This window comes from Rhea americana, unplaced genomic scaffold (genome assembly GCF_003343005.1).
Source record: "Rhea americana isolate MKP2758 unplaced genomic scaffold, rheAme1 scaffold_155, whole genome shotgun sequence".
NCBI lineage: Eukaryota > Metazoa > Chordata > Aves > Rheiformes > Rheidae > Rhea > Rhea americana.
In genome coordinates, this window is record NW_028185650.1 from 2,041,336 (window position 1) to 2,068,334 (window position 26,999).

General features: G+C 39.0%; 1 protein-coding gene across 1 annotated transcript in view; it reads left to right on the plus strand.

Annotated features, from left to right (window-relative positions):
• The window catches only part of LOC146598733 (cytosolic phospholipase A2 epsilon-like), a 34,493-nt gene extending 7,943 nt beyond the window's left edge, over nucleotides 1–26,550 (plus strand). Inside the window, exons 4-21 of the mRNA XM_085299888.1 lie at nucleotides 4,228–4,364; nucleotides 5,168–5,299; nucleotides 5,938–5,978; nucleotides 12,269–12,311; nucleotides 12,895–12,958; nucleotides 14,335–14,477; nucleotides 14,637–14,726; nucleotides 15,436–15,473; nucleotides 17,179–17,314; nucleotides 18,603–18,739; nucleotides 20,036–20,258; nucleotides 21,167–21,281; nucleotides 22,114–22,251; nucleotides 22,528–22,635; nucleotides 23,459–23,650; nucleotides 24,131–24,300; nucleotides 25,629–25,815; nucleotides 26,324–26,550. Coding sequence (XP_085156014.1) covers nucleotides 4,228–4,364; nucleotides 5,168–5,299; nucleotides 5,938–5,978; nucleotides 12,269–12,311; nucleotides 12,895–12,958; nucleotides 14,335–14,477; nucleotides 14,637–14,726; nucleotides 15,436–15,473; nucleotides 17,179–17,314; nucleotides 18,603–18,739; nucleotides 20,036–20,258; nucleotides 21,167–21,281; nucleotides 22,114–22,251; nucleotides 22,528–22,635; nucleotides 23,459–23,650; nucleotides 24,131–24,300; nucleotides 25,629–25,815; nucleotides 26,324–26,532 — 2,303 coding nt within the window. The 3' untranslated portion in view covers nucleotides 26,533–26,550. The remainder of the gene's footprint in view (nucleotides 1–4,227; nucleotides 4,365–5,167; nucleotides 5,300–5,937; nucleotides 5,979–12,268; nucleotides 12,312–12,894; nucleotides 12,959–14,334; nucleotides 14,478–14,636; nucleotides 14,727–15,435; nucleotides 15,474–17,178; nucleotides 17,315–18,602; nucleotides 18,740–20,035; nucleotides 20,259–21,166; nucleotides 21,282–22,113; nucleotides 22,252–22,527; nucleotides 22,636–23,458; nucleotides 23,651–24,130; nucleotides 24,301–25,628; nucleotides 25,816–26,323) is intronic.
• Nucleotides 26,551–26,999: the final 449 nt, after the last annotated feature.

Below are 26,999 nucleotides of genomic sequence, written 5' to 3' on the forward strand. Positions count from 1 at the left end.
ACTTTCTCCCTCACGTCCAGGCTGCAGGATTCCTTAACAGTGAAGACTGAAGCAAAGAAGGCATTCAGTAATTCTGCCTTCTCTGTATCCCTTGTTATGCAAGAGGAAATGGTAAAATTCAGTATTCCTGGAAATTTACTTAACGCAGGATACCAAACAATTTAAAAGTCAAAAACAAAACAAAACAAAACAAAAAAACTACCGTGTACCACTGTCAAAGTGTTTTTTAAAAAATGGAGAGGAATAGTGAGGGGAAGCTAGAGAAAGATGTCCAGAATAGAGGCTGCAAAGGAAATGTTACAGCTGCATCATGGAACAAGGGTTAACGCTGAAAGGAGCCCAAGATAGAAGGAATCTCCCCAGCAGAGAAGGCTACAGAGTGCTAAGACTATCTGGCTGAGGAACTCCTGGTAACGACTCACGTTCTCTTTCACTACAGMCTACAGAGCATCAGCTCGTTGAATGAGAGCGTAGCAGCACATATAAAACAAGAAGCCTCAAATAGAAYGGGACTTGCAATGGTGGAAAGAGCAATTTGTTCACTAGCCAGAAGCAAAGCTGTCTCATGCAGCAAAGGAACTGGTTTTATGCTGAGTTTTGGAAAGTTCTGCTTCACTGGGGAGATTTTGAATCATAGAATCAGTAAGGTTGGATGGGACCTCCGGAGATCATCTAGTCCAACCTCCGTGCTCAGCAGGGTCACCTAGAACATGTTAGACAGGGTTGCGTCCAGGTGGGTCTTGAAGATCTCCAGAGAAGGAGACTCCACAACCTCTCTGGGCAACCTGGTCCAGTGCTCCRTCACTCTCAYRRKGAAGAAATTCCCCCTCACGGTCAGGCRGAACTTCCTGTGCTTCAATTTCTGCCCATTGCCTCTTGTCCTGTCAMACRGGAYAACTGAAAAGAGTTTGTCCCCATCCCCTTGACACCCTCCCTTCAGGTACCTGTACACATTGATCAGATCMCCCCTCAGTCTTCTCTTCCCCAGGCTAAACAGGCCCAGCTCTCACAGCCATTCCTCRTAGGACAGATGCTCCAGCCCTCTGACCATCTTCGCAGCCCTGCACTGGACTCTCTCCAGTAGCTCCATGTCTCTCTTGGACTGGGGAGCCCAGAACTGGACACAGTACTTGAGATGAGGCCTCCCCAGGGCTGAGTAGAGGGGCAGGATCACCTCCCTCCACCTGCTGGCAACACTCTTCCTAATGCACCYCAGGAGACCATTCGCCTTCTTGGCCACAAGGGCACATTSCTGGCTCATGGAGATGCCTCTGTGGAAAAGAGGTCAGAAAGGCATGAAAGAAAAAGGCAAAAGAAAGACAAGAAATGGGAAAATTCCAAATCTGTAGACCACAAGAACAAAATGGAAAGATGTAAAACTGAGGAAAAATTCACAATATTTTCACCAAAACAATATTGAACGTGCATCAAAATTGTTTTTATAGACTCGGAGTTTGAAGTAGCTCATCATAGTCTCTAAGAGAATCAATTGTACGTTTAAGGTATTATATATGTTGAGATTTTAACCAGAATGGTGGKTCAAGGGGTAGAGGGAGACTATATCTGAAGGTGAATTTGATGTTTGCTGGTTAGAAGAATGTGATTAAAACTCCTAGAAGTAGCACTTGCCAGCAAGAGTACTTTTGAATGAATGCAGGGAAAAAATCTCTACCGCAATCACTTGTGGTATTCTGTGCTACTTGCTCCTGCATCTTTTGCAGTGGTAGCATAAATTAAATAATGCTAGCAGAATTCTTTATTGGATGCCTCTTATTTTCCATCTTTATAGAGTCTGCTACCATTTACTGCAAACTTTGTTTATTCTGTAATTTTAATACTTTTTTACTCTAGAAATGACAGATAAGCCACTTCTTTTAGAATATTTATAATGCTATCATATTTCATTTATGGGATTTGATGGAATATGGGATTTGATTTGTTAGGTGAAGTGAGAAAGCCTTATAAAATGTAAAGTTCTGGATTTCTTAGAGATTGAAGACCTGCTTGCATAGACAGAAACCTATGCTTAGTTGTGGGGTTATAGTTGCACGCACTGACTTTTATTTCACAAAAAACCGCACGTTCGAATGCCTGAGTGGTGATTTCCATGAACCAAATAAGTGATCTGAGCAGGCAGACACGGTAATTGTGTCTGCAAGCCTGCATGCACAATTGCATACGCGTCTGTGTACTCCGGCAGGTTGACTGTGCACGTCTCGGTTCCCTGTGACTCTCCTCCTCATGAACAAATTGCTTGCAATTGCTTTGTACTGCAGTGAATAATAAATTCTTTCTTCCTGAAGCCTCGTGGTTTGTTTTTCTTACTCCACAACATATCACCTTACTTCGCTGTGCTCTGATCTCAGGAACAGACGAACAACTGCCTTATCTTTATCCCCCRAATGCGACAAGTTCAGAATTTGCTATTGGCTTCCCAGGATTTGTTTTAGAGTGGTTTTGGCAGAAAGATTTGAAAACTCTCCAGCAAAAGCATTTTCTCAACAGCAAAAATTTTTTTGAGGGTACTTTATTGCAGACAAAAGATCTGAATATTTTTACAGAAGGAACGGCAGACAGGTTTTACCTTTTCTGAGAATTTAAAATGGCATTTCCTCAGAACATCAATGTTTGCAACTGCAGGAAAAATACCCCTTTTTTGGCTGATTGTAACGGTCRCAACATGCTTCTTGTTAGAATGCTGAGTTAAGGTTTTATTCCTATGATTCTGCTTTCCTACTTTTTGATTCAARTGTAGTGTTTCCTATTTCAATGTGTTTTTTATRTTTTCCCATTAATGAAATGTTTTTGCTTAATTTATTTAAATGAATCTTTTTGCTCACACTTTGATTCTCACATTCCTACTTACCACTAAAAAATAAATAYGCCTTAGAAGTATTTATCCCTATTGTTATTCCAAAGTAAGATAATTTTAATAGATWTAGGTATATGCCTGGAAATCTAGACTGTCTTTTGGACACTGATACTGACTACGTTACRGGATCTTGGGCAAGTAATTCAAGTTTCCTCAGTGTAATTATACAGTTACTTCACAGTGTCAATGTAAGGATTAATTCATCAATATGTGTCAAATTCTTYGAAAATGGAAGTTCTAGCAATAATCACCATTAATCGGGTACTTTTTCACCYGTGCCTCTGCCAAATACCTGGTAGTTTTGCTTTTCAATATTAGCTATGGGCATTTTCTGGGAGCATTTTCCTTCCCACAGTCATCCCCAAAGTGTTACTGATTGGGGTAGTATGATTACCACATGAGAAAGAATATAGCCATATTCTTCCACTCTTAGGAAGAATATGGCTAGTAGAAAAATCTAAATCTGTAGCCATTTATCAAAGGTAACAAGGAAATACATGAAGAAAATTGTACTTAACACCACGTAATAACATTGTTACAGGTTTTGAGCATGATGCAGGGATTAATTACAAACTAAATTGTTTGACTACTTCTGACTCACAAGGTTTTTTGTGAGAAACAGATGACTGGTTAAGCGTTACTAAGGTGAAATAGGGGGAGCATGTTTTAGGTTAAACATATGGAACGAATTCTATCTGTAGATAGGAACTTGTATTGTGGATGTGTAAGTCTCACTCCCTGGAGGTTCTCCCTCAAAATGTGGGGGGCTCAAAATATGAGAGGAGCTGATGTCTTTGATGGCATGTGCAGCTTCTCCTCTCAGACATGCGTAAGAGCAGGATTTTCCCTATCTGCAGGGGGGACAGTAAGAAAGAGCAGGCTGAGTAGTAACTGMACATTGGTCCTGAAACACTTTTTGTTTTCCCAAACACTTTTTGAGAAAGATAGAACTTCTAAATTTTGTCGAAGATACGAAAGAATTTCTGTTGAAAATTGCACATTTTGATTTATGATAAGGAAAACCAACCTTTTTGGCTTTGACAGGGCAATATTTTGCTTTTTGGTAGAAATTCTTCATTTAGAGCAGCTCTTGGCTACAGGCTTCCACCTAGCTGAGATTGAATCTGGGAAGGAAATGCTGGAACCCTACTATCTCTCCAAACTGTGTTGAAGGTTGTGATATTTTATGTTTTCCAACAAGTGCCTCACTGTATTGTTTACTCATTATTCTGTATATTTTAGGAAGAAATCCCTTCTGCGTTGTTATCTCTGCCTTACTAGAATTAGATGCACACACTGCAATCACCCTTTCAGCTGATATATTGTCGCTCTTATTTTAYGTTTTCTTCACACAGTCACCCTGTCAGATTGTTATGTGACGCTGTGGCTGCCTACTGCCTCGACCGAAAAGGTCCGGACCAGAACTATCAGGAACAGCAAGAACCCAGTCTGGAACGAAGCTTTCTGCTATAAGATTGACCGCCAAATCAAGGTAACGAAGAGAAACGCTTTTCACTGTTTGCCATCCCCAGATAGTGAAGAGATAATGCAAATCTACACTATAGCCAAAAGAATTTGGTTAGTCTCCAAACATTTCAAATGCTAAAGATTCCTCAGAAAAGTCACTTGCATCCTCCCTGGTATTGTTCTGTTCCACTTACTTGTTGTTTGAACATTCAATTTTTGGAAGCAGCRAGAAGCAATAAAATTCCCTGCAAACTACAGCCTTACTATTCTATTCCTAGTCTTGTCATGTACAAGGAAAACCCAAAGTAAAGATCACATTAAAATTACAGTAAGGTAAGTTAGTTCTAGGTATGGTGGAAAGGAAATCTTTTAAATCTTTTTGTGTGTGTCTGTTTTATACACTTGGAGACAGCCAATGGTCATATAACAAAGACAGAAACATGTAATGCACCTAGTTTTGACAAATTTTTGAATGTTCTATACACCCTGCCCRTCTTGTTTCATGTCCCCATGTACAGTCTATCACCCCAACTCCCAGGCAAATTTGAGGTGAAGCTACTTTAATTTCCTGTCATATTGTCAGAGAAATGTTCCCTCCCTCTAATAAAATTAGACCACCTAAGCTCTGTGATAGACAAGCTCACCTCTTTTTGTATGGACGCTGATCATTAATGTAAAGTTTAATCCTCCAAAATCTTTCCCTTTCTTTTCTATTTTACCTGTTCCTTTTTCACCTTCTTCCCTCAGACTATAAACCAAACATGCCTTTTCTTGAGATTTTTGAAAGATTGGATAGAAGTCTGAGAAATTCTTAACCTCATTTTGCAGAATGTGCTGGAGCTAAAGCTCTGTGATGAAGACACGATCACCAGGGATGACGAACTCTGCACAGTTCTCTTTGACATAGATAAACTCACCGTAGGACGCACTGTTCGGGTGAAGTTTCAGCTGAATCCACAGGTGAGCAATGAAATCCGTGAGAACACAACTCAACTTCTTTTTAATCACCTAAATATATCCTTGTACAGGGTTTTGTTATAGGAAAAATCTACTTGAAATCATATTTTGTTGCTATTGTAAGAAAGACTGTGGTCTACTACAAGAAAGATCCTTGTGACCCATTCTAGTTATTTTTTGTGGAGTGCGGTGGGGTAGAATCTGCTGTTAACAATTCAGGGTGGAATCACCTAGAAATAATCACCCCAATTGCATCATTCAGGATACTTCTGGCATGTTTTGTTAGCTGTTGATTTGAATACTGATTTCTCAGCCAGGAATACAAAAGTTGCTGATTTTCTAGTACTGAATTCAATTCTGAGAAAGGGCTGACTTAGCAGAATAGCCGTTTCCCAAGTCTGTGTGCTCATATGGTGCTTAAGTTTCAAAATACTGATTTTAGCAACTGTTTTTATCAATATCTGAAAGCTTAGTAACTTCAGATAGCACCATGGTTTCTTTTTGGCAAATTATGTTATATTCAGGTAATTTTCCAAGTGCAATTTTAGGTACATATTTTACAAATGATATATAATAGGTGTAGTGAAAGCTACTAACAGAAAGAAGTGATATAACTTTCTCATTTTTCCCCCTCTTTTTAGGCACGTGAGGAGTTGGAGGTGGAGTTCACATTGCAGAACACGTGAGTAGAATCCTAGATTATATATAACACTGTTGTATTCAGTAGAAAAATAGTCTGGAAAGTTGATTCATCTGTGATAGTGCTTTCTCTGAAAGCATCATCTAGATCTTTACATTCAAGTCCAGTAAGTTACCATTTGGTATTCCAGAGTACACATTTTTAGATTTTAAATATCTGAAAATGTAATTTTTACCCAGTTTGACTGCTACCTCCTGGGCACCTATTTCCTCTGGTGCTGTTTTAGATTAATATATAACTACACTATCAGTCCTGACTGGGAGAGGAACTAAATATTCTGCATAAAGAAAGGAGCAAAGATCCCTGTGGGGGCCTGAGGGCTGAGGAACCAGGAAAACTGGAGGAGCAGCATCAACTTCACTTGAGATGCTTGAGAGCTATGGGTGGAGCTCAGGTGTYAGGGGACATGTTAGCTTCAGCTAATTAGCACTGTGGAGAAATCTGCTATTCTAATTGAAGAGGGAGTCTAATGCAGAACGATGGGTATTCTAGTCCATCTCCATAATATGCTTTATGACTCTGAGGGAGTTATTTGAAAGGATTTCTGTTAGCAATTTGATCCATGTTATTGAACTGAAAATGTGCTATTGGGAACTCTTAAAGGCATTTGGGACGCTTTGAAAGTGCTGGTGTGATGGTGTATTGGTGGAGAGTTTGAATAGTTTGTTTATTCCTAACAGAAGAGTAAGTTAGGAATTGCTAGAGAAAAGGCAGTATATCAATGTTATGAATGRAGAAAGATATTGCAGACTTCACAAGCAAAAAATCTCATCAACATTAACAAAGTAGCCCCAGAATCTCCTATTACTGGTGGCTTCCCAGGAGCTGTATTTCTGCTGTTTACTGTGCATCAAAACTGGGAGAAAGCTCTGTATTGATAGAGTAAATGGTGCCTGTCACAGCTTAGGAGTGTCCTGAAATCCAAAATGGTGATGGGGAYTGGAGCACCAGGAGATGTCCCAAATAGCCTACCTGCAGTCTGTCTTCCTCTGTAAGTTAGAGGATGGTTTATGGAGTTGGTACTTTGAATTATATTCTTGGTAATCCTGCTTGTTGATGAATGAGGTCCAGGCAGGTTGTCAGGCCTGGGTATTTCGCACTGGTAGGCTTGCAAACAGAGACAAAGGCTGGAATTTCTCTCAGGATATGCAAGCACTGGCTTTATGTCAAATGGTTCTGCTGGACCTTGCAACAGGGTGCCTCTCACTGKGGGCAAGACTTTTCCTGGTCTGAAAATGATGGTGGAGACTGTGCAAGTAAGAAGAACCCTTGACAGAAACAGTCATGGGTCAGTAGCTACAACAAGAACTCTTGTGAACCRTTTTTTTCCCCATTCATAGAATGTGATACTTTAGTGACTAATGTAGTATTTGTGTCCTGAAGAAACCCACGTACAAGGGAAGGCATTGCTGCATCATCAGGCAGTCAGGTCAGGGAATGTAACTCTAATGGTTCCAACAGGTTGCAGAAAAAGGAAGACTCTAAGGAAATGAGTTTTGTGTTGGAAAGTGGATAAACATATYCCCTCCTCCCTCATTTGCATTTCTTGCATGCGTGTGTGAGTTAGTGTCTACCCATCAACCAAGTTTGGAATAAAGATGTAAATACAGCTGAGTTAGCTAAAAAAATTATTTTCTGAAGAATTTCTCATGGTCTACAATCTTGGAGCACATGGAGAGGGTTTTTTTTCTCCTCAACATAGGAAAACATGACATAAGGAATAATAAAATGAAGGGTCTGAGGAACAGAATTAGAGACTATGATTTGCGTTACTTGTGATAAGCTAGAGGGTCATGGAAAGGTCTGAAAGCCTAAACTGAAGTAGATGAGATGGGTCACCAGAAAGCTATGTACCAAACATACCTCTTCTGAGTTTAACAAGCTCAGCAGGTTCTGGCAAAGGAGCAGAGCCCAAACGGGAAATCTCACTGGTCCAGAAAGGTGAGCACTGAAAATAAGATCCACTTTGGAACAACAGTTTGGCTATTTTTCACACTGACAGGAATACTCAGATGGAGAATTTCAATCGGGGAAAAAAATATGGACAYTACACTGTGGAAAGATGGAAGTATGTTACTGACTCTGGTTACCTATTAGGATGCTGAACTACTGTAGTACTATCAGAGACAAAAAAACCCCTGAGGTTTTGTTGCTGAAGGGAAATGGAAGAAGGCAGGCTCTATAAACGAAGATTTGACTGTTGAAACCTGTAAGGAAAACTGGTTGCTGTTGAACCAAACCCATCCGGGGAGCACAATGAAGCCACTGAGGAAAAGATTTCTGCAGAAAGAAATCACTAGATATTCAGAGGCCTGAGAAACAATTAGAAGACAGTATAAGTTCCTCTTCCTATAAACATTAAAGAAGGCATTTTAATAAATTAACCTATCCTGAAGGCACTACTGGGCTGGAGAAGAGGTGACAGAGGTTAGAAATAATTTTAAGTGGGGGAGAGCCAACCATAGCGCTAACAAGGAGCACAGCTAATCATGTGGGACAGCTTCCACAAGTCTGATACTGTGATGGGAACAATGAGAACAGAATGTTTTTATAGGCAAATAGGGGATCTTCTCCAAAAATGTGATTATAATCCTTGTGACATTTTGTCTAAACTAGTTTACTACCTTTTACTTCCCTATCTTCTGTCTGGGTCCTACTGATTATCAATCAGAAAACTTACTGTATCAGCCTGTTATTTCTTTTCAGCACTTCAGATATTATACATGAAGTTTAACTCTAGGCCAAGAACGTTTCCTGGGTTGCACCTACAATGGTAGCTCTGTCACTCCCATATTTTGTTGACCTCACTGCAAAGATTATGTTTTAGGTTACTTTTACTAAAGTACATTATAAATATTTGCACCTGAATTACCAGTGGGCTGTACAAAATTTGGTTCTTGCATTCATTCCAGTTATCTTGGATTTAAAATGGAAGAATGCTATCATTTTGGTAGTTTCTTTTTCCACATCTGCAAGATGAGTACCGTCCCTAGGTTTGTCTTGCTCTTATGTCATTGCCTGCAGTAACTACAAACGTACACCTCCTTGCTGCCACCACCCGTGGCAGGCTCTAAGAATCCAATATTTGATCTTAACAACATGGAGGAAGGCATGCTCCTTCCTCCAAGTGCCTTTCCACCAGCAACTGAGCCAAGGGATTGCAAACACCTGCCTGGTGTTTTATAAGCCCATAACATGAGCCCAGCTGGCGCGAGAGCTGCTGCCCTTGAGCAGCAGTGACAGAAAAGGTAAGTGTGTTGTACACAGGTTGAAAATTCATATAATTCAGTGTTTTTTGTGTTAGTTTGTGATTTTTTTTCAATGGTAATGTGGGCTCTCTCACTTGTGTTTCCACTGGTAGTGTCCAGCAACAGAATGAGCCTTTACGAATTGCTGAGGGGACAGGATCCCGCTGGACTAGGTGGCTTCGCTCCCTCAACATCCCCCTTCCCTCTGACTTTTACTGAAGCCCAGGCCCTAATATTAAGGGCCACAAAGGGACTGCTAACGAACCAAAAGGTACTTTGAATTTCCAAGAGAGCCAAAGAAGTTCAAGGAGGCCAGGGTATTGCTGGCTCTGCTGATGATCTTTTTGGCCTCTTCCTGTCTTTCAGATGTCCCAAGTTGAGGAGGTTCATCTGAAAATAATACCTAGAAGAATGAAGGACTATTCTCAYACAACCTTTCAGCTCAATTCCCCCCCCCTTTCTTTTTTTTTTCAAATGTGAAATTGTTTGAAATAAAGCGCCCACACAAATGTAAATAGATGTACAAAAAGTTGTATAAAATTTTAATGTTAACTATTGAAATATGGCAAAAGCATGATTTTTAGAAAATAAAAATCTTTTTCTTTCTGTAGTTCTGCTATGTTCTTTTGAAAAATTTCCCCTGTGTTTATGGGGAGCAGCAGATCATACCCGTAGTTTGGTTTGGGGCCTGCTGAGGAGACTTTCAGATTGGGCTGAAGCTTGATCTGTTTGGGGGGTTTTGTACTGTTTATAATTGTGACAGGAAATCAYGTGGCCTGAAGGATTCTTAAGGCAAAAGTTTAAGTCAAGGAAGAACATAGCCAAAGCACCTTTGAGGCTAATACAGTTTTCTTGTTCTTTGAAAGTGTTTCTCTTTCAGTGTTGAGAGACAGTGAGTCTTTCTGCGATTCTTTTCTGTTTTCATAAAGCAATAGCACTTGCAGGAGATGAGAAACAAGTGCTCTTGGAATAAGCTGTCTCTGTGTCTCTTTTGGAGTGCAGAGATTTTATACTGTCCTCCATGTTTCTCCCTGGAACAGGAATCAAGCTGTCAGAAAACTCAGGAAAGTAGCCTAYGCTATGTGGCTACTTCCTACTGAGAGGAAGCTGGATCTGATGTGAAAGAATGAAAATATATACGTTTTTATCTAGAAATCTAGATTCCTTAGTACTCTGAAACAGCACATTTGCCTGCTCTAAATATGAACTCTGGTGTGAGAATCTGTGTAACTTCCTGTATACAATATTGACTGTTTCATTACAAGCCAGCCAAGACGCATACCTATCCAGCAAGGAAGAAAGGATGGTTCAATCTGCGTCARGTATTGTAGAGGTACAGGATGGGAAGTGATCCTCTAGGTCACTGAGTCCACAGCAATCTTAGACACCCATGCAACCTATGATCAGGATCCCCAAGAACTCTGTTCCTGGCTTTCACTGCTGCAGGCGGCAGTATGCACCCAAATTCTCGTAGTAAGACTGAGAATGCAGTGCAAAAGGCCAGAAACCACAAACTGTAGTAGGCAGTGAGGAGAGGACAGGAGTATTAGCATAGGTAATGTGGGCTGCGCCATATTAGGATATTTGTTAAGGAAATTTCCAACTAATCCTAAGTGCACCTTATCCAGTGCTCCAGAGGTAGGCAAAATATTCAAAGGTCCCTGCCAGTCTGAACAGTAAGAGCTCCTCTACACTGAGGTCAGCTTCATGTCTCTGGCCATGGCAGATTTCCAAAGCTTCAGAGAAAGGTGAATGCTTTCCTTCTTCTTGAAAGAAGTGTKCATGTCACCAGGGGGGTTCTGTTCTGTGCTGTGACCAGCAGGAATCTTGAGATACAGCAGAAGACAGCCAACAGCTGGTCACAGCTGGGCTTCCTTATGGCAGTAGCAGCAAGTCTGATAYCAACCTTCAGGTGTCACCCCAGCTGTCAGCGTTTAATGCTGGCACCATCCTTGTTCTTTCCAGGAGCTTACCAAGCTGTCTCGTGCAATGGTGCAAGTTCTGTAGTGTTCTTTCTGACCTATTTGAAAGTCATGCCTTAGACCTTCTCATTATCCATCTAACTTTATATTTGCTGTTACCAGTAACTCAAATAATACTGCACTCTCCTGGGTATTTACCTCTCTAAAGAGACATCTTTTTCTCTCTCTCTCTAACTCAATGTCTCCAGGCTAGACAACTTGAGATCTTTCAATATCTACCTATTCTGTTTATCTGCTCCCATTCATTTTTTTAATGAAGTGTTTGAGAGCCGTGACACTATGTCACATGCAATGCTACAACTTTTTGACTATAAAAAAATAAATAAGTGCAGAATTTTGTGTCTGGAAGAAATCTTGAATGATAACTAAATCCAGTTCCCTGCATGGAGATAGGAACACTGAATATATTTTGCCCATTCCTGATAGATGTTTTTTGAACTCATTTTTAATAAACTTTCAAAAAGAGGAGATCCTACAAAATTCTTAGGTAACTACTTCCAGTACTTAATAGTCTTTGTTACTGTAAAGTTTTTCCTGAGTGTTCTTTGCAGCATTTAGCCAGTTAAKTTTCTTACCTTAGAGGAGAATGTTGATTTGGAAATTAAAAATCAGACTGTGTATAAAGTTTGGATTTTGGGGAAAATTCTTTGCAAAGTTATTTTCTTGTGAATTTATACTCAAATCTGATRGCGTCTGTGGTAGTTCCACCCATGAAATGGGAAACAGAAAATATTTAAAACAATCAAGGTAGATATAATAATCTCCAGTTCTCCTCAGACTCAATTATGTTTCACTTGAAAAATCATTATGTGATTATATTAAAGCAGGTCTGGAATACCACAGCAGTAAAAAGCCCAGCTTCATATTCATGAAAGAAGTGCAGAAAAACAGGCCACTCAGACTGTCTGCTAGCATTTTGCCTCCCAGCATACTTAAAGCATGTATGAAYGAGAACAATTATTAAAATTGAAAAAATCATAGACTTAAATATTTATCTGAGTTATTCCAACCGTGACATTGTATTTTCCATTTTATTTTTCAGTCTGGACTATCCTGATCCCATCATTACTAACGGAGTACTAGTGGTAATGTTCGTTTGTTATCATCTTTCCTATGAAATGTTCATATTTTTAACTGTGGAAACTTAGGAGTCATGTTCCAAAGCCAGGACTGTTGGCCACGCTGTTCTACCGAGAAGAAGGGTCTGTATTCGTCATCAAGGATCAGCAGTCGCTGCTGCTCCGGGGGAATGGCACCTTCTGCCAAAAGCAGGCAACAACACAGCAGTGGCTGTGCTGTGCCCTCACTTGCTAYTATAAGCTTGAACTTCCTATCACTTACATTATGGCCAGAACTAGCAGGAGCTAATGAGGAAAGTGATAAAATGCTCATAAGAAGTCCCATACCTCCAGACACCTGTTATTTTGAATAGGTSTCACCCTCGTTTCGTTGTGTCTCACTTCCAAGTTGAAGCAGCTCATGAGCTTTTCTGCTTTACTTTCCAACCTGGAAAAATGCCGTGTCAGTATTATCATTATGTCATCTAAAGAGATGATAACAGCTAATAATGTTACTCATTGATGAACTACGGGGGTTAGTTGAGAACACGATGAATCGCTCGGTGACATTCACACTGTTCTTTTCCATCACTTATCCTCTCTCTTACAGGCACGTGAAGTTTCCTGTTTGGAGGTTCGAGTGGATACAGGGAAGCTGAAGCAGCAAGCCACAAGTGAGGTTATTGCTTCATTAACCTATTGTTTTTCTGTTGTGATTCAGTTGTTATAACAGATGTTGAAAAATTAATAATCTGTTGCACATGTTACCCTAGCTGTGTCCCATGATACTTAGTTTCACTGTGCCTCATTTTGCAGAAAGATTATGTAAGTCAAAAGTTAAATTATTTAAATATTTAGTTTGCAGGCAAATCTTAAGTTTATGCAAAAATAATGCTATATATACTAGWACTAAAAATTTGGAATAAATTGTACTAGTTATCATGGTGTTTTGCTTGTTCAAAATRGAAATTAATTAATTTGGATCCTCTTTTAAAATTATCTTATAATTACATTCCTGTATWGAAATTGTCCCTATATGTTTAGTTTGGGATTGAGCATGCACAAGGTTTCTGTATGCTGGATTCTGAAAGAAATTTTTTTCTTGACTTGCTTGAGCAAAAAAAATAACCTTAAGCTCTTGAACTTAAGTCTGCACAAACTACAAATTATGGCCAAATCAGGCTTTTGCTTGTAAAATTAAAGCCTAGTAAATACAATAAGACTTTTCAATAGCCTGTGTAAGTTCATTTGAWTGAGCAGTGCCTTGTGTAAAGTTGCTTATGGGGTGAATCTGGAGAAATAATGACTTTCTAGATAATTCATGAATGGAAAAGTAACCATTTTGAAGCAAATGTTAACAGCAGCTGAGTCACATTATGGGAAGATTTGGTCTGAAACGTACCTTGGTGGGAAAGATGAGTGACCTAAAATTATATGCCTGTTGCCCTTAATCTTGCAGAAGAATAGCATAGGATCTCTCCATGAATATAAAGGCTTTTCTGTGCAAGAAACACCAGTTTTGCATTGATCAGTTGTTTCAGTTTTGGTGATATGATTATTACTGAGCGGTAGTGACAGAAGGCACAGATCGGTCTGCTTGACTTTCATTTAGAAACATTTGACTGTTGCAGCAAATATGACATACAATAAAATTTACAAGATTGTATCAGAGCAGACTTGCATCAAATAAATCAATATCCTGTTCCATTCAAATAATTCAGAACTCCTTTAAACCAATACTCCTTCAAATCTAAATCTTGGTTTTACTTATTCATTTAAAGCTAATTTACTTATTTAAAGCACCTACTAAATAATATTCTGCAGTATTTCAAAAATGCATAATTTCTAGGTATTAATATTTTATACAGGTCCACCAAGATGTTTTCTATTAGGTTTTAATCTGCTTTAGACCTCCAAAGTCTATTTAATCACCATGGTGTGAGGAAAACTAGACAAAAAGTATGTGGAGTAAAGGTAGGTTTTATTTATCAGCTTAGGGGTTTGCTTGGAACAGTTAAAAATTCTCTTTCTTCCCTACCTCTATTTTTAGATCAGGAACTTACATTTATAGTGAAAGGGTCCCATGAAGGAAGCCAGAAGATTTTGCTGGTCTCTGACCCCAGCTGTAGGATCCTTGCATTTCACTGTGTCATAAATGACCAGACAAGATTGGATGTTGTACTGCCAGAAGAGGTATGTTCCTCGTTTCTATGCTATCACTAACTTTAATGAAATTAGCGGAATAAATTAATTTAAACAATGAACTGAACTAATCCTCTTTATGGGAGAAGTTCTAGAGATGACAAACATTTCACTTTTATTTTATCCCTACCACTTTCCACTTTGTCTTAGTTGACAGATAAAAATGAAACAGTGGAAAATGGAGTCCTCTCTTTGCCTCTGAATTTGCTCCCTTTGCAGAAGAAAATAACAGTAGACGAGGTGAGTGYTGTGAACCCTTTGAAATAGTTTTCCAACAGTTATCATGATTATTTTTATCCTAATAGAAATAAAGATATTGAATGAACAAAATATCTGTGTAAAAAGGTAGGAACATTCATTGAAAATGTTTTAAAAAATTAAAAGGTTGCTGTATTCAATTTTAAGGAAGAAGATGTTAACAGTCATTATAACAATCTGAAAATCATAGTGTACTTGCATTTTAAAATTAGTTTTAAGTTATTTTAAGGATTAAAGATGACTGACATAAGTACACGCATGCCAAAATTTCTTCTTAAATAATGAGGTAATTCTACAGTGGCTAGTAATTAAAAAACCCTCAGAATATAAGCTTAATTTCATATCTTACCTTGTATATATCGGCACTAAAGTGTGCTTTCATATGTAACTTTTTCTAAGGAATRAAGTAACTTACCTGGTTCTGGGTGTTCCTCCCAAGCGTGCCCGCTGCGAGAYAGCACAACGTGGAGGCTCCTTGCCCAATAACTGCCCTAAGCAAGCAGGCTCTTTGGATGAGGATGAATTTGATTACAGAACAGGGAATGAGACTTTGGTTCATCAAACCAAAATAATGTCCTTTTTTTTTGAATTCTCATCTGAGAACCTCCTCTCCTGTGGAAGGAGCCTTGCCTGAGTTTGAAGGAACGTCTAAAAATCCAATGGTATTTAACTTTACTTTCTTGATTTCTAGGATCAATCCCTTGACTTGTGTTTGACAGCAAAAAAATGGTAAGATAGCCTCTTCTTGTCCTAATGTCCAGGATTATTGTAAACTAGTTATCTAGACTTTTTTTCTGTAGTMATTGGAGAGAGAAAAACACTCCAGTGCTTTATCTTGAACTCAGATAGGTGTCTAAGGTAAATCCAAGTGTAGGTGAAGTTCAGAGCATAGGAAAAAATGTTACTTCCTCAATCTCAATCCAATAACAAGCTGTATTAAAATGTAAATCTAACACAATACAGGTGTATATATATATATATACACACACACAGTGAGAGTGAGTGAGCAAGAGAAGATGTTGTTTGGAACTTTTAAGCATCATTTTTTTTCTTCTGACACCAAGAAAGTTATTTTCTTTTAGAAGATCAATCAAATGACCTTATTCTGTTTTCAAAATTCAGGTATGATGCACCAACGAGAAACAGAAATTACTAACATTAACCCATGAAACTTTTGTGTTTGTGAACTATTGCTGAAAATAATATTCAGAATGAAGTTTACAGCCACCAGAGGGTGATGTGATCCAGAAGATTTGGGCATTTTGAGAATGTATTTCTTAGTAGCAAGCATATTTGAATTTTTGAGGGCACACAAACATGAATTTCCTTTTGTTTGTTATTTGTACCTTTTTCCTGCAAAATCTTTGTCTTGTGCTTTACATTTCTCAAGGGATAAAASTCAGTGTGGCTCCCCATGTGGAAAAAATAGTAGGTTTTCTTACCTGTTTGTAGGATGAAGCATGTAAATGCTTATCTAGWAAACTGTTCAGTGCACAGGTAAAAGGCATCAGAAATCAGAGAAGTTYTGAGGGAGCATAAGGAATTCCTCATCCTGGATATCCAGCCAGATCAGGGCTGTGGATTAAAAATTCTTCCCGGAAGAATACATCCTTGGTGGTATTCAAAACCTGAGGGGACACGGCGCTGAGCAGCTTATTCTAGCAGACCCTGCTCAGAGCGGGGAGGTTGGACAAGGCAATCTCCAGATGTCCTTTCCAGCCTTGACCCTTCTGTGATTCTGTGTATTTGTTCCTGCTTACATGTTGACACACCACTATGATACCTACTCCATTTGGAGTTGTAATGTAATCAAAACAACCAGCAGAAGCCAACTGCAGATAGAAGACAGTACAGTAAGGACTGTCCACTGCAGGTGTCACTGCTCCCTAGGGCTGTGCACCTATTTGCTTGTGTTAGACAAAGATGTGCACCTCTGCAAAGCCCCACAAGTTAGCAGAATTYCACCAAAGTTTGACGTGTGATACTGTGGAGCTTGTCCTATAGKTCAAGCTTGATCAGGTGGCTCATTAGGAACTCCAGTTAATAAAGAAACGTTAGTKAACAGAGAATGTGAATTTTAAAACCTGTGACATCGCTCTGAGTTTTTCAGGATGTGATGATGAAAACAATGGAATGGATATTGAAAAATTATTCTTGAAATTATCCCTTTTGGTGATCTCTCTCTGGTGTACRTGTCTTGTCTTTGTGCCTATATGCACAAGAAATCTAATAGACCTTGGAAATTTCTGTCTTTGCTGCTTCTTCTTGCTGGTAATAGAAATACTGCATTTTCTTCTATTCCTTATTCAGTGTGCAGAGTTGGAAATAGCTTGCTTTGCTATTTATTTGTGGAGTTAACTGATTAATTGTCCTATGTATCCTGAAATAACCTGTAAATGGCTTGTGCATTTATTTGTCCTGTGGTGTATTCCAGCTCAGGAGATCTAGATGTGCGCTTGGGGTATAGCCTGTGCAGGGAAGAGCAGGACTTCCTGCGAAAAAGGAAGAAATACGTTGCTGCTGCTCTGAAAAAGATTCTTCATTTGGAGGAAGATCTGAAAGACCATGAGGCAAGCCATATAGTCCCCTGTAACAACTCCTCTTCAACGATCAGGACCTGGCCCACAAGCTGAAACCGTGAATAAAAATAAATAGCCTAATTAATCCTACRGTTCTTGTTCAGGCCTAGCTTCCTAGAAAAAGAGACGGGAGCAAAAGAAGCAGCAGCTGGTCTGMGTAGGAGAGCAGGGAGGGAGGACATGCCTCAGCAGCGCCCCGATTTAACCAATTTMTGTTTGCTCCTGAAATTGCTCATAGGAGTTGCAGGAGGAAAGTTCATAGTGGACAAGCATGGAGTAACAGGGACACGCTGCTGGGGTATCCTGCCTCGTCAGGGAGGCAAGGAGACAGTCGTGTCGTTTGTGAGGGGACTCTGAATTGAGGTAGCTAAGTTTGCACACAGACATCTGAATAAAAGCACTCTGGGTGGTTTCTGCAGAGGAAAGATGTATTGTTAGGAAAACTGACTGCTAGTTGAAACTATTGAGTGAATCTCTCAGAATCATTGAGATGCATTGATAAAATAATTGATTAAAAGTTGCTTTTAACACCTTTTTRACTCATGCCTGCGTATTTCAGTCATAAGTTTTGTGACTGCTTATGTCTACATGGATTTTGAAGACCATGAAAGTAAGAACGTACCCACAGTAATAATCCTCTTTAACAGGCAACTAAAAATTTTTAATTGTAAATTTTTTAACTTCAAAATTGTGTAAAAAAAAAAAGTATGATTAGAAAATGATTAGGAAAAGTTTAAGATAAGAATATTCTCTATATTAAAACCTGGGGGAAAAAAAAGCCCTTATCAATGAGTGTGCTTCAGAACATAAAGTAATTACCGTCCTKATGTTAGGAAGGCTACGGTATTGTGCACTTTGGTTGATTACAGGGTGTTGTGCGTTCTTCTGAAACATTAATCATTGCTAGAGCCAGAATCACGGATTTCCTAATCTACTCTGGCATCATAAATCCTATATATTTTTATGATAGCTTCTAATAGCACACTTTGAGAAGCATTCCAGGGTGATGAGGCTGATTTCTAATTATGTAGGAAKTAAACAGTTCCCCTCCCCCTGCTCCTTTATGTGGATAAAATATAAGGCCCCACTATCCTCTCAGCTAGGTGGTAGTAACAGAAGCCTTCTGCATAGACCACATCCTTTTTCAACAGTCACATCGTTGCGTATTGTTTCTATGAAACCTTTTAAGTGATCTACACAATTTCTGTAGTAAAAAGGATTGCTTATCTCTAATATACGCATGGTTTTCACTAGCTTTTTGCTTTGCTGTGTTGAAAAGGTGCCAGTGGTGGCAATCACGACGACTGGAGGYGGGACAAGATCGTTAACAGCAATGTATGGCAGCCTACTGGGTCTCCAAAAACTGAATCTATTAGACTGCATTTCCTACATCGGTGGTTTATCGGGAACCACGTGGTGAGAATGATCTGAACAGGATTTGTATTTATATTTGTGTTGGTTSTTTGTACAGCACCATCACTCTATATTGCACTTCCTAAATAGAAGCATTTCTATTTTCCCCATGATCTTCTCTGTGTCCATCTAGAGCTAAGAAACAAAACACATCAAGTAAGAGATTGATCATCACACTCATCAATTGCTTTTKTCACCACATTAACACAGCCTGTGCCTGAAATTTTCATGTAATTGCTCTGTTACCTTTTCATATTTTATCAATTATAGCTTAGACTGAATGCAATGAATTTGTCTTTAGACTAGAAATTGAAGAAAGATGGGAAGAGGAATTTATGCCTGCCATTTTCTGGTGATTCTCACTTTCAGTTTGGATGTAGTGGAGTGCATCTTGTTCTGGTAAAGACACATTTGGGACTAGTGGAATTAATTCTGTTGCAGACAATCCAAAGAATGATGCTGTGTTATAGACCTCAGCCAGACTATGGCTGTTGTTGCTCATCTTAAACTGCTCTTTTCTCTGTGTGGGCATACATCAGTTGCTGTCATGTGTGAAATATCTTTTAAGTATTTAATCTTGTAGATTCTAGCTAGTTCCAATTCCTCCACAATGTAGGAGATATGTTGCCAGACCTTTAGCGCACTATAGCTAAGCTTTTACAGCCAAACCAGTAAGAATATAGATCACCAAAACTACTCATCTACATCTGGTTGAAACCAAAGGCAATTTTTGCACTGAATTACATGCTTAATCTCAGGTTTATCTAAGTTATTTGCCRAAGTCCTTTAACTTCTCTGCATGTTTGTGGAGACCTGAATGTGACTGTCCATGTTTTGATTTCAAGGAGACAAACAAGAATAATCAAAGCAGGACATGGCAAAGATCCAAGCRCCTTCTAGTTGTGTCTCTCTATTGGTAGCCAGTAATGGGTGCCTGGGAAAAGAAGTGTAAGACGAGAGCAAACCTGTAGTGGCTCTTCCCTAGAATGCACCCAGCTTCCAAGAGATAGGCTCGGTGATGACTTGTCGTATCCCTGTATTTCATAGATTTCTGTGGATCTTCTTCTCACGCTAATTTGTCCTCCCCCTTTTTTTTCCAGCCCCCATAAACTTTTATCATCAAAACCCCAGAAAAGCTTGAGAGGTTTTGTTTTCTCTTAAAATGAGATTTATGGTGTGTTTAATTTCTGGTTATGATCTCCATACGAACTGAAAAAAGCAAATAGGCTGCTTAAAGCTCTATGAGGCCAGCCCACCGCATTAGTCCTCCTTCATTATTTTCTTCTAATGTTTCTTCAGGACAATGGCAAACTTATATGAAGATGCTAACTGGTCACAAAAATATCTTGAAGAGGCAATCAAGGAAGCTCGCAAGCAAGTAACCAAATCGAAGATTTGCTGTTTTTCTTTGGATTGTCTGAAGTACTATTATAATGACCTGATGGAGAGGACTAAAGAAGGACATATGACATCTTTCATAGACTTATGGGGGCTTGTCATTGAATCCATGCTACATGATAAGGTATTAAATATTACTTCTCTCTCCCTCCCACTGCCCTCCAAAGTGGTGAATTTCTGTAACTATAAAGGAGAAGAAAAACCCTGGCAAGACACTCAGGACTATTAATGCAAATAATTAGTTTAGTGGTCAATTAAATGCTGTATATTCAGATCCATTACTGAAACACTACTCTTGCTCTAAAATGAAGCTGACCTTGAACTGAAGCAGCCATGGCATTCTAGCTTCTTAGAAAAGAAAAAAATTCCTGAGAAAAAAACTATTTTGAAACGTAAGCAAAACACTTTAGACATTAGATATTCTGAAATGTATTCTGACTAGAAGACATACTTAAAAATCTTAATTAATTTACATCACTAGCAAAATTGAACATATGCATTTGTACAGTGCCTTAGTTAAATGTTTTGCAGATGGAGATGGGTTAAGTAGCAGGAAAGACCATTTTCTCAATATGTTACCGAAGTTTAAGAAAGATTTTTGGAAATAGTGGTACTTCTGATATAACTTAGTAGTGTCCTTCTGGCTTATGTTTATACAAGGAATGTTAAAATTGTCATGTGTAATACAATACACTCTTGCACCTGTATGTACTTGGAACATATGTTAAAATATGATAAACTCTGTTCCTTGATCTCCAGCCAACCTGGAGATCCTCTCTCCAACCTTACCTTTCATCCAGCCACATACTTATTTCCAGGTACTGTTTTATCCTCGATGAATCTGCAGTCAGTCTCTGCATATCTCAAAAACTAAGAACCCTTATAGGATAGCTGATGCTTATGGGACAYTTTACAAGTCTGGAAAAATCTCATGTCAAATATTTCTGACAGATGTTCATAATTCACATTATATTATTTCAAGTACAAATTGTTTTTCACCTCACCCCATTAATCTTTTCTCTTCAAAACCAGAAAGATGAACATAGACTCTCAGATCAACGGAAAGCAGTGGATAAAGGTCAGAACCCGTTGCCCATCTATGTGGCCATCAACCTCAAGTCCAACTATAGCGCTCAGGCATTTAGAGGTAATGGTTATGATTGAGATTTTTTCATAGCTTTGTGATCTAGGAAGTCTGAACTAAGACTTAATGTATATAACCACCTTCAATAATGCTTTCATTTTAATCACAGAAAAGCCTTTTTAAATTTCAAGTGATTATTTGACTGTGATTGATATCAAATTGAAGTGATGTAACACCTGAAAGAAAGAAAAAGACAGACAAGCAAACATCTCTAGTCTTTAGGACTTGAGTTYTCAATATTACCTGAAGTAAGTGTATTTATACCACAGGAGATGCTAAGCTTAAAATTTATTCTGGTCACAAAAGTATTAGAAACCTTTTAACAAAAAACAGTTATCATAATCCAYATGGTCCTGTTTTGAACAGTCACTTTGAATTTTTGGGTGCAGTGGCAGGAAAATCACMATCTCCTCTAGTGTTTTTGCAGTATTTGTTTAATACAAACAGTCAAGAGGTAATGATACCAGGCAAATGTGAAGTGTTCTGTCACTGCTACCCTACAGGGCATGAGACATGCCTGAACAATGTAGGCTTTTGGGCAAGACTAACTGCAGGGAACACTTAAAATTTCATTCAGACCAAGACTTTTCTGCTAGAAATTGCTGTATCAATAGACCTCACAGGCTGCGACCACCCTCCATTGATGTAAAAGAAAAATCTGTTCTTTCAACTCATTAGTATTGCAGATGATATTAATACTGGTATAGCTGGTTGCCAGAGTATTATGAGATAGACGGTGTATTTCTTGAGATTTGTTCCTGCTCTCTAGTACTATTATTTGTAACAATAATTAAAATCTTATCATCTTTTGATGTTCTYGCTGCTGTCACTGTAGAGTGGCTGGAGTTCACTCCTTATGAAGTTGGTCTCTTGAAGTATGGAGCATCTATTCGTGCGGAACATTTTGGAAGTGAATTCTTTATGGGGAGGCTGGTGAAGAGGCTCTCAGAGACTCGGATCTGCTACATGCAAGGTGACTATTGTCTAGAGGGAATGTYAGTCTACCCAGGAAGCAGCTGGTGCTAGTGAGCACACGATCTGTGATGGACAGCACTGGGAAGACCTGGGCAAACAGGTTGAGCAGGTGTGAGTTTGCATTAGTGAGGACACATGTAGGAACTATGCTCACAGAGATATACGTCCAGACAAAAAGGAAGTATCCCTGGAGAAGGATTGAAGTTAYGTATTAATTAAAATTCTTTCAAGACTACTCCATCAATCAATTTCTATACCCTCTTTCACATTACAGGCATGTGGAGTAGTATATTTTCCATAGATGTGATGTATGTGTGGAATTTGGCTGTTGATTCAGAGGACTTCTGGAGTAAATGGACAAGAGACAGAGTAAAAGATATTGGTAAGATATTTTTGTATTTTGTTTACCACCAGCATCTATTGGTGTCATTTATTCTCTCCTGGAATTGTGCACAGGTCTAATGTTCTCTAGGTCAGAGAGAGAGATGAGAAAAGCAAAGCAGAGGTGTCAGTTAAGAAATGTCTCTACCTTATTTGGAAGCCAAGTTRCTTCTTTGGCAAAACTTTGCCCTTTTCTAAAGGCTACGTAGACAAAAACAGTCTCCTGCATTTTCCAGTGGAGTTATGAGGACAGTATTATACTAGGAACACATCTTAAGTGCCTAAATTAGGAGAAAGTCTTCCTTAGCTCCTAATACAGTCCATGGAGAAAATAACTCTTGCAGAGGTCTATTCCTGAAAGAAGACTATCCTATGTGGACCAAACTGCCTGTGGAGAAAGCTCTTTCTTGATGTTAATTGTGCAAGGAGCCTGGGGTGACTGGTCTCCTAGCTTAGTTAAGTGTATACAGCTGGATAATATTCACATGTCTTCTGAAAGTGTCCTGATAAAAGGCTGATGTAGTCCTCATAGATATTTTGAGACTCAGCTCTCTCTTACACCTCTCATCACAACAGGAGGGGTTACTTTTTTGGGAAGCCTAGAATATGAGATGTTTACTGCCCAAAAGCTTGCTGCTTGTGGGCAGTGTGTCATTTAATTGTGTAATATGTCTCTATTTTTTATTTTGCAGGCCTTAAGGGCKTATCACTATGTTTTATTTACGTTTGGGGTGGGTGTGGGTGCTGAGTTACTACATTGTTTAAATAAAATATTGATTCAGAAAACTGTCCTCAACTTGGAACTTCTTTTTCCCTTCTTGCAGAGGAAGAACCCTTTCTGTCCACAAATCCTTATGAAGTAGACACGTGTCTGCTCACTCCTTCATGTACTCTGTCTTCTGCTCTGCGAGATGTCTTAACAGGACGTCCAACCATTGCACAGTATCCCAATTTTCTCAGGGGCTTCCAGATGCACAACAAGTACCTGGAGAGYGAAGGATTTTCTACCTGGAAAGGCACAGTAGTACAACATGTTTTTCTGAAACATTTTGAGGAGGTTTGGGAATCCATTTAGGATTTCCAGTAAGGAGGAAGAGACAAGACTAATGCCTGAAACTTCACTTCTCCCTTCCCCAAGCAGAAGCAGCAGAAGCCGTATTTGAACTCTTGTTCAATTTTGGGGCGCAGAAGGGGGTGAAATTGAATTTGGCCATCTGTGGTCTGCATTTCAGTGGTCAAGGTGACCTCTGCCTGGGGAGACATGAAGGATCTTCCCTTTAGGGCCAAAACTGCATGAGGTGTCCAGAAAGGAAGGAACAAAAGAGCCATAGTGGGTCAGTTATTCCTGTATGTCAGTGGTGCTGGTGAGCCAACAAAAGATGGCAGGGAAAAGGCAGGGGCAGAATTCTCCATTCTTCCCTCTCAAACTTTCTGCAAAGAGACCTCTGTCCAATTTCRTCTTCTACTTGTTATGACAAGAAATATTTGTATTTCAGACACAGTGATAGACTCTTTCCCAAATAAACTGATGGAAACAGCAGATGATGCACTCTCCCTGGTTGATACTGGYTTTTTCATCAATACCAGCTACCCACCACTCTTGAGATCTGAGAGGAAAGTAGATGTTATCCTGCATTTAAATTATAGTGGAGGGTCACAGACATTGGTAAGAAAAACCATGGTATCTTTGAGATCTTTTTCATGGTCTTTTGGTCTCTAGCATTTGTCAATTTAAACAACTAAACTTTCTGGTACTGAAATGGGAAGAATCAAATGTCTGCTGGTTTCCACCATGGGTTTGAAAATGGTGTGACTCTGTCTTTCCTTTTAGTCCTCTGCCTAAACTAGGAGTCTGACACTAGATATTCTAAGACAGATTGTCAGAGAGTGAATTAGAGAGTTTTACAAAGTCGTTCAGGGATTATAGAAATACCGCTAATACAGAAATACACCAACCTGCTTAATGCATTTTTCTATTCTGTTCTTATGAAAACCAGCATTATGGGTTGATGCTATATGATGATGATGATGAATTGCTTATTTCTTTGTAACTATGGATATTACAAGACAGTGATGGATATATGCTTTTTAAAATCATGAAGATTCTTCACTGTGGTGGGCTTGAGTTTTTAAAGAGCTGACTGAAGAGTTATCTGGACCTCTGATACTGATTTTTGTTATCCTTGAACTGAGCAAACTACAGAGATGATGGAAAATCCTGGCTATAGTTTAATACATTAAATGGGAAAACCWCTATGTCCCTGGACCTGTTTATCTCATGCTAATCTTAGAGAAATGGWCTGACTCGTATGGACTTGATTAGTAAGGTACTATAATTAGTGTTATATGCCTAAAGAGAATAATAAAAAAATGAGTATAGGCATATAGTAAATAGAGCTGTTGATGAATTTGTTTTTTTTCATAGATTTAAAAAAATATGTTGTAAATAGAGAGTCATTACTGAACAATCACAGCCATGCAGAAGACAAAGACATGGACAGGATAGATAATGAAGAAGTCAAAACCACACAGAATAATCTGGACTGACTGGTGTCTTMTCCCTACTTCCCCGTATGGACTATGCTGAGAGTTGGACTAGATGATCTCCAGAAGTCCCTTCCAACCTTACCATTCTATGCTTTGGGGGCAGGTTTAGCTCAGCTGGTTAGAGCATTATGCTACTTTCAGTACATATACTTTGCTTTCCCTTCTAAACTCATTTACAGAAAATCTGTTAATTGAAATAATGAAATCAGTCCTGTGGCTTTTGGTTCCTTTTCCAAGCTCCAAGGGCTTTCTTTTTTTGCCTAAAGCAGTGCAGAAAATAAGATAAACTGGACCTAATGGTGTTATGACCATTACTGCATGAAACTTGAGATGTTTCCAGAGGAGGAATATTCAAACCTCAGAATGTTGACTGCTAATGTTTAGAAAATTCAGGTCTTTGGGTTGTCTTTGAATTTTGATTTTTTTTTCCTTTCTTTATTCATTCAGCCTTTGGATCAGATTGCAAAATACATTTCTGGGCAAGGAATCCCATTTCCCCAAATTGAGATAAGCAAGGAAGATAGGGAAAATTTAAAGGAATGCTATGTGTTTGAAGATGCTGAAAGTCTGCACGCTCCAACAGTGCTCTTTTTCCCCTTAGTAAATGACACCTTCAAAAAATACAAAGCTCCTGGTGAGTTATCTGTTGCTAGCAAYTTTAATAAAAAGCTGTTGTCTTGGTGCATCCTCTCCATTTCATATCTAATGGCTCACTGTCAGCTCTGCCCTTCTTTCTCATGTCAGCATTATCAGCCTCATTGTTTACGAACAAAACTGCTCTCACTGAGTCAGTTTGCCTAGCTGTCAAAACTCCAGAAGCTCTCAGYTTCTCCCTTGCTCAGTATCTTGTGTTCCTTCTGCTGCTGCTTTTCTAGCCTGGGCAACAAAAAATCATCTTATCCAAGGAGCAGTCAGCAAYTGCTGCTGATGATATTGGGTGGTGTTCTCATTTGCAGCCATTTGGGTCGAAGAATCAAGAATTGGTTGAAGAATATGGTGCTCGACTACTTTTACATCTCTCTGGCAAAGCATCTTGTTCCCTCAGATGTGCCTTTTCTATCTGAAATTTCTTAAATAACTGATAAGATTTTATTGCAGCATGTGGTTCTTATAGAATAACCTCTGTGTGTTTTTTCCCTCAGGTGTGGAGAGAAGTCCAGAGGAAATGGCTGAAGGCAATGTTGATGTCTCCAGCGTCCTCTCCCCATTTACGACAAGGGAGGTGTGTTTCAGTGAACAGAATTTTGACAAATTGGTGAAACTGACTGATTACAATATCCTGAATAATGAAAATTCGATTATTCGGGCTTTGCGCATGGCAGTGGCACGGAGGAAGCAGCAAAAATATTAGCCACTGTCCGCTAGCTTTACCCTCCAGGTGATATTTCTTGGATTGTCTATTATCCAGTCAGATAAAAATATTTGCTGTTGCCAGTGTTATTTGCTGTACAGATGTGTCACCATGAGGACTTGCTGGACTCCATCCCGTTTAAACAGCTGTTCAGATGAACAGATTGGAATTTACTAGTGGTTTACTCCTAAATTCAAAGCAGCAAATTCAAGTTTCATTTTGTTACCTTGCTACTTTACCAATTGTTATATATTTCTTGTAAGTTAATACAGCATTGTCTGAAATATTAATGAAATATGTAGCACATTAAAAATGTGAATCAAAACAGTATTTCTATACTTTTTCTGTCTGGTAGAATGGCAATTTCTTGCACTGACATCCCTCTGATAAATAGCTAATCTGTTGTGTAGGTCTTGCTCACCTTAAGTATTGACACATTGAAGGTTGTCATCTGATTTGATTGTCTA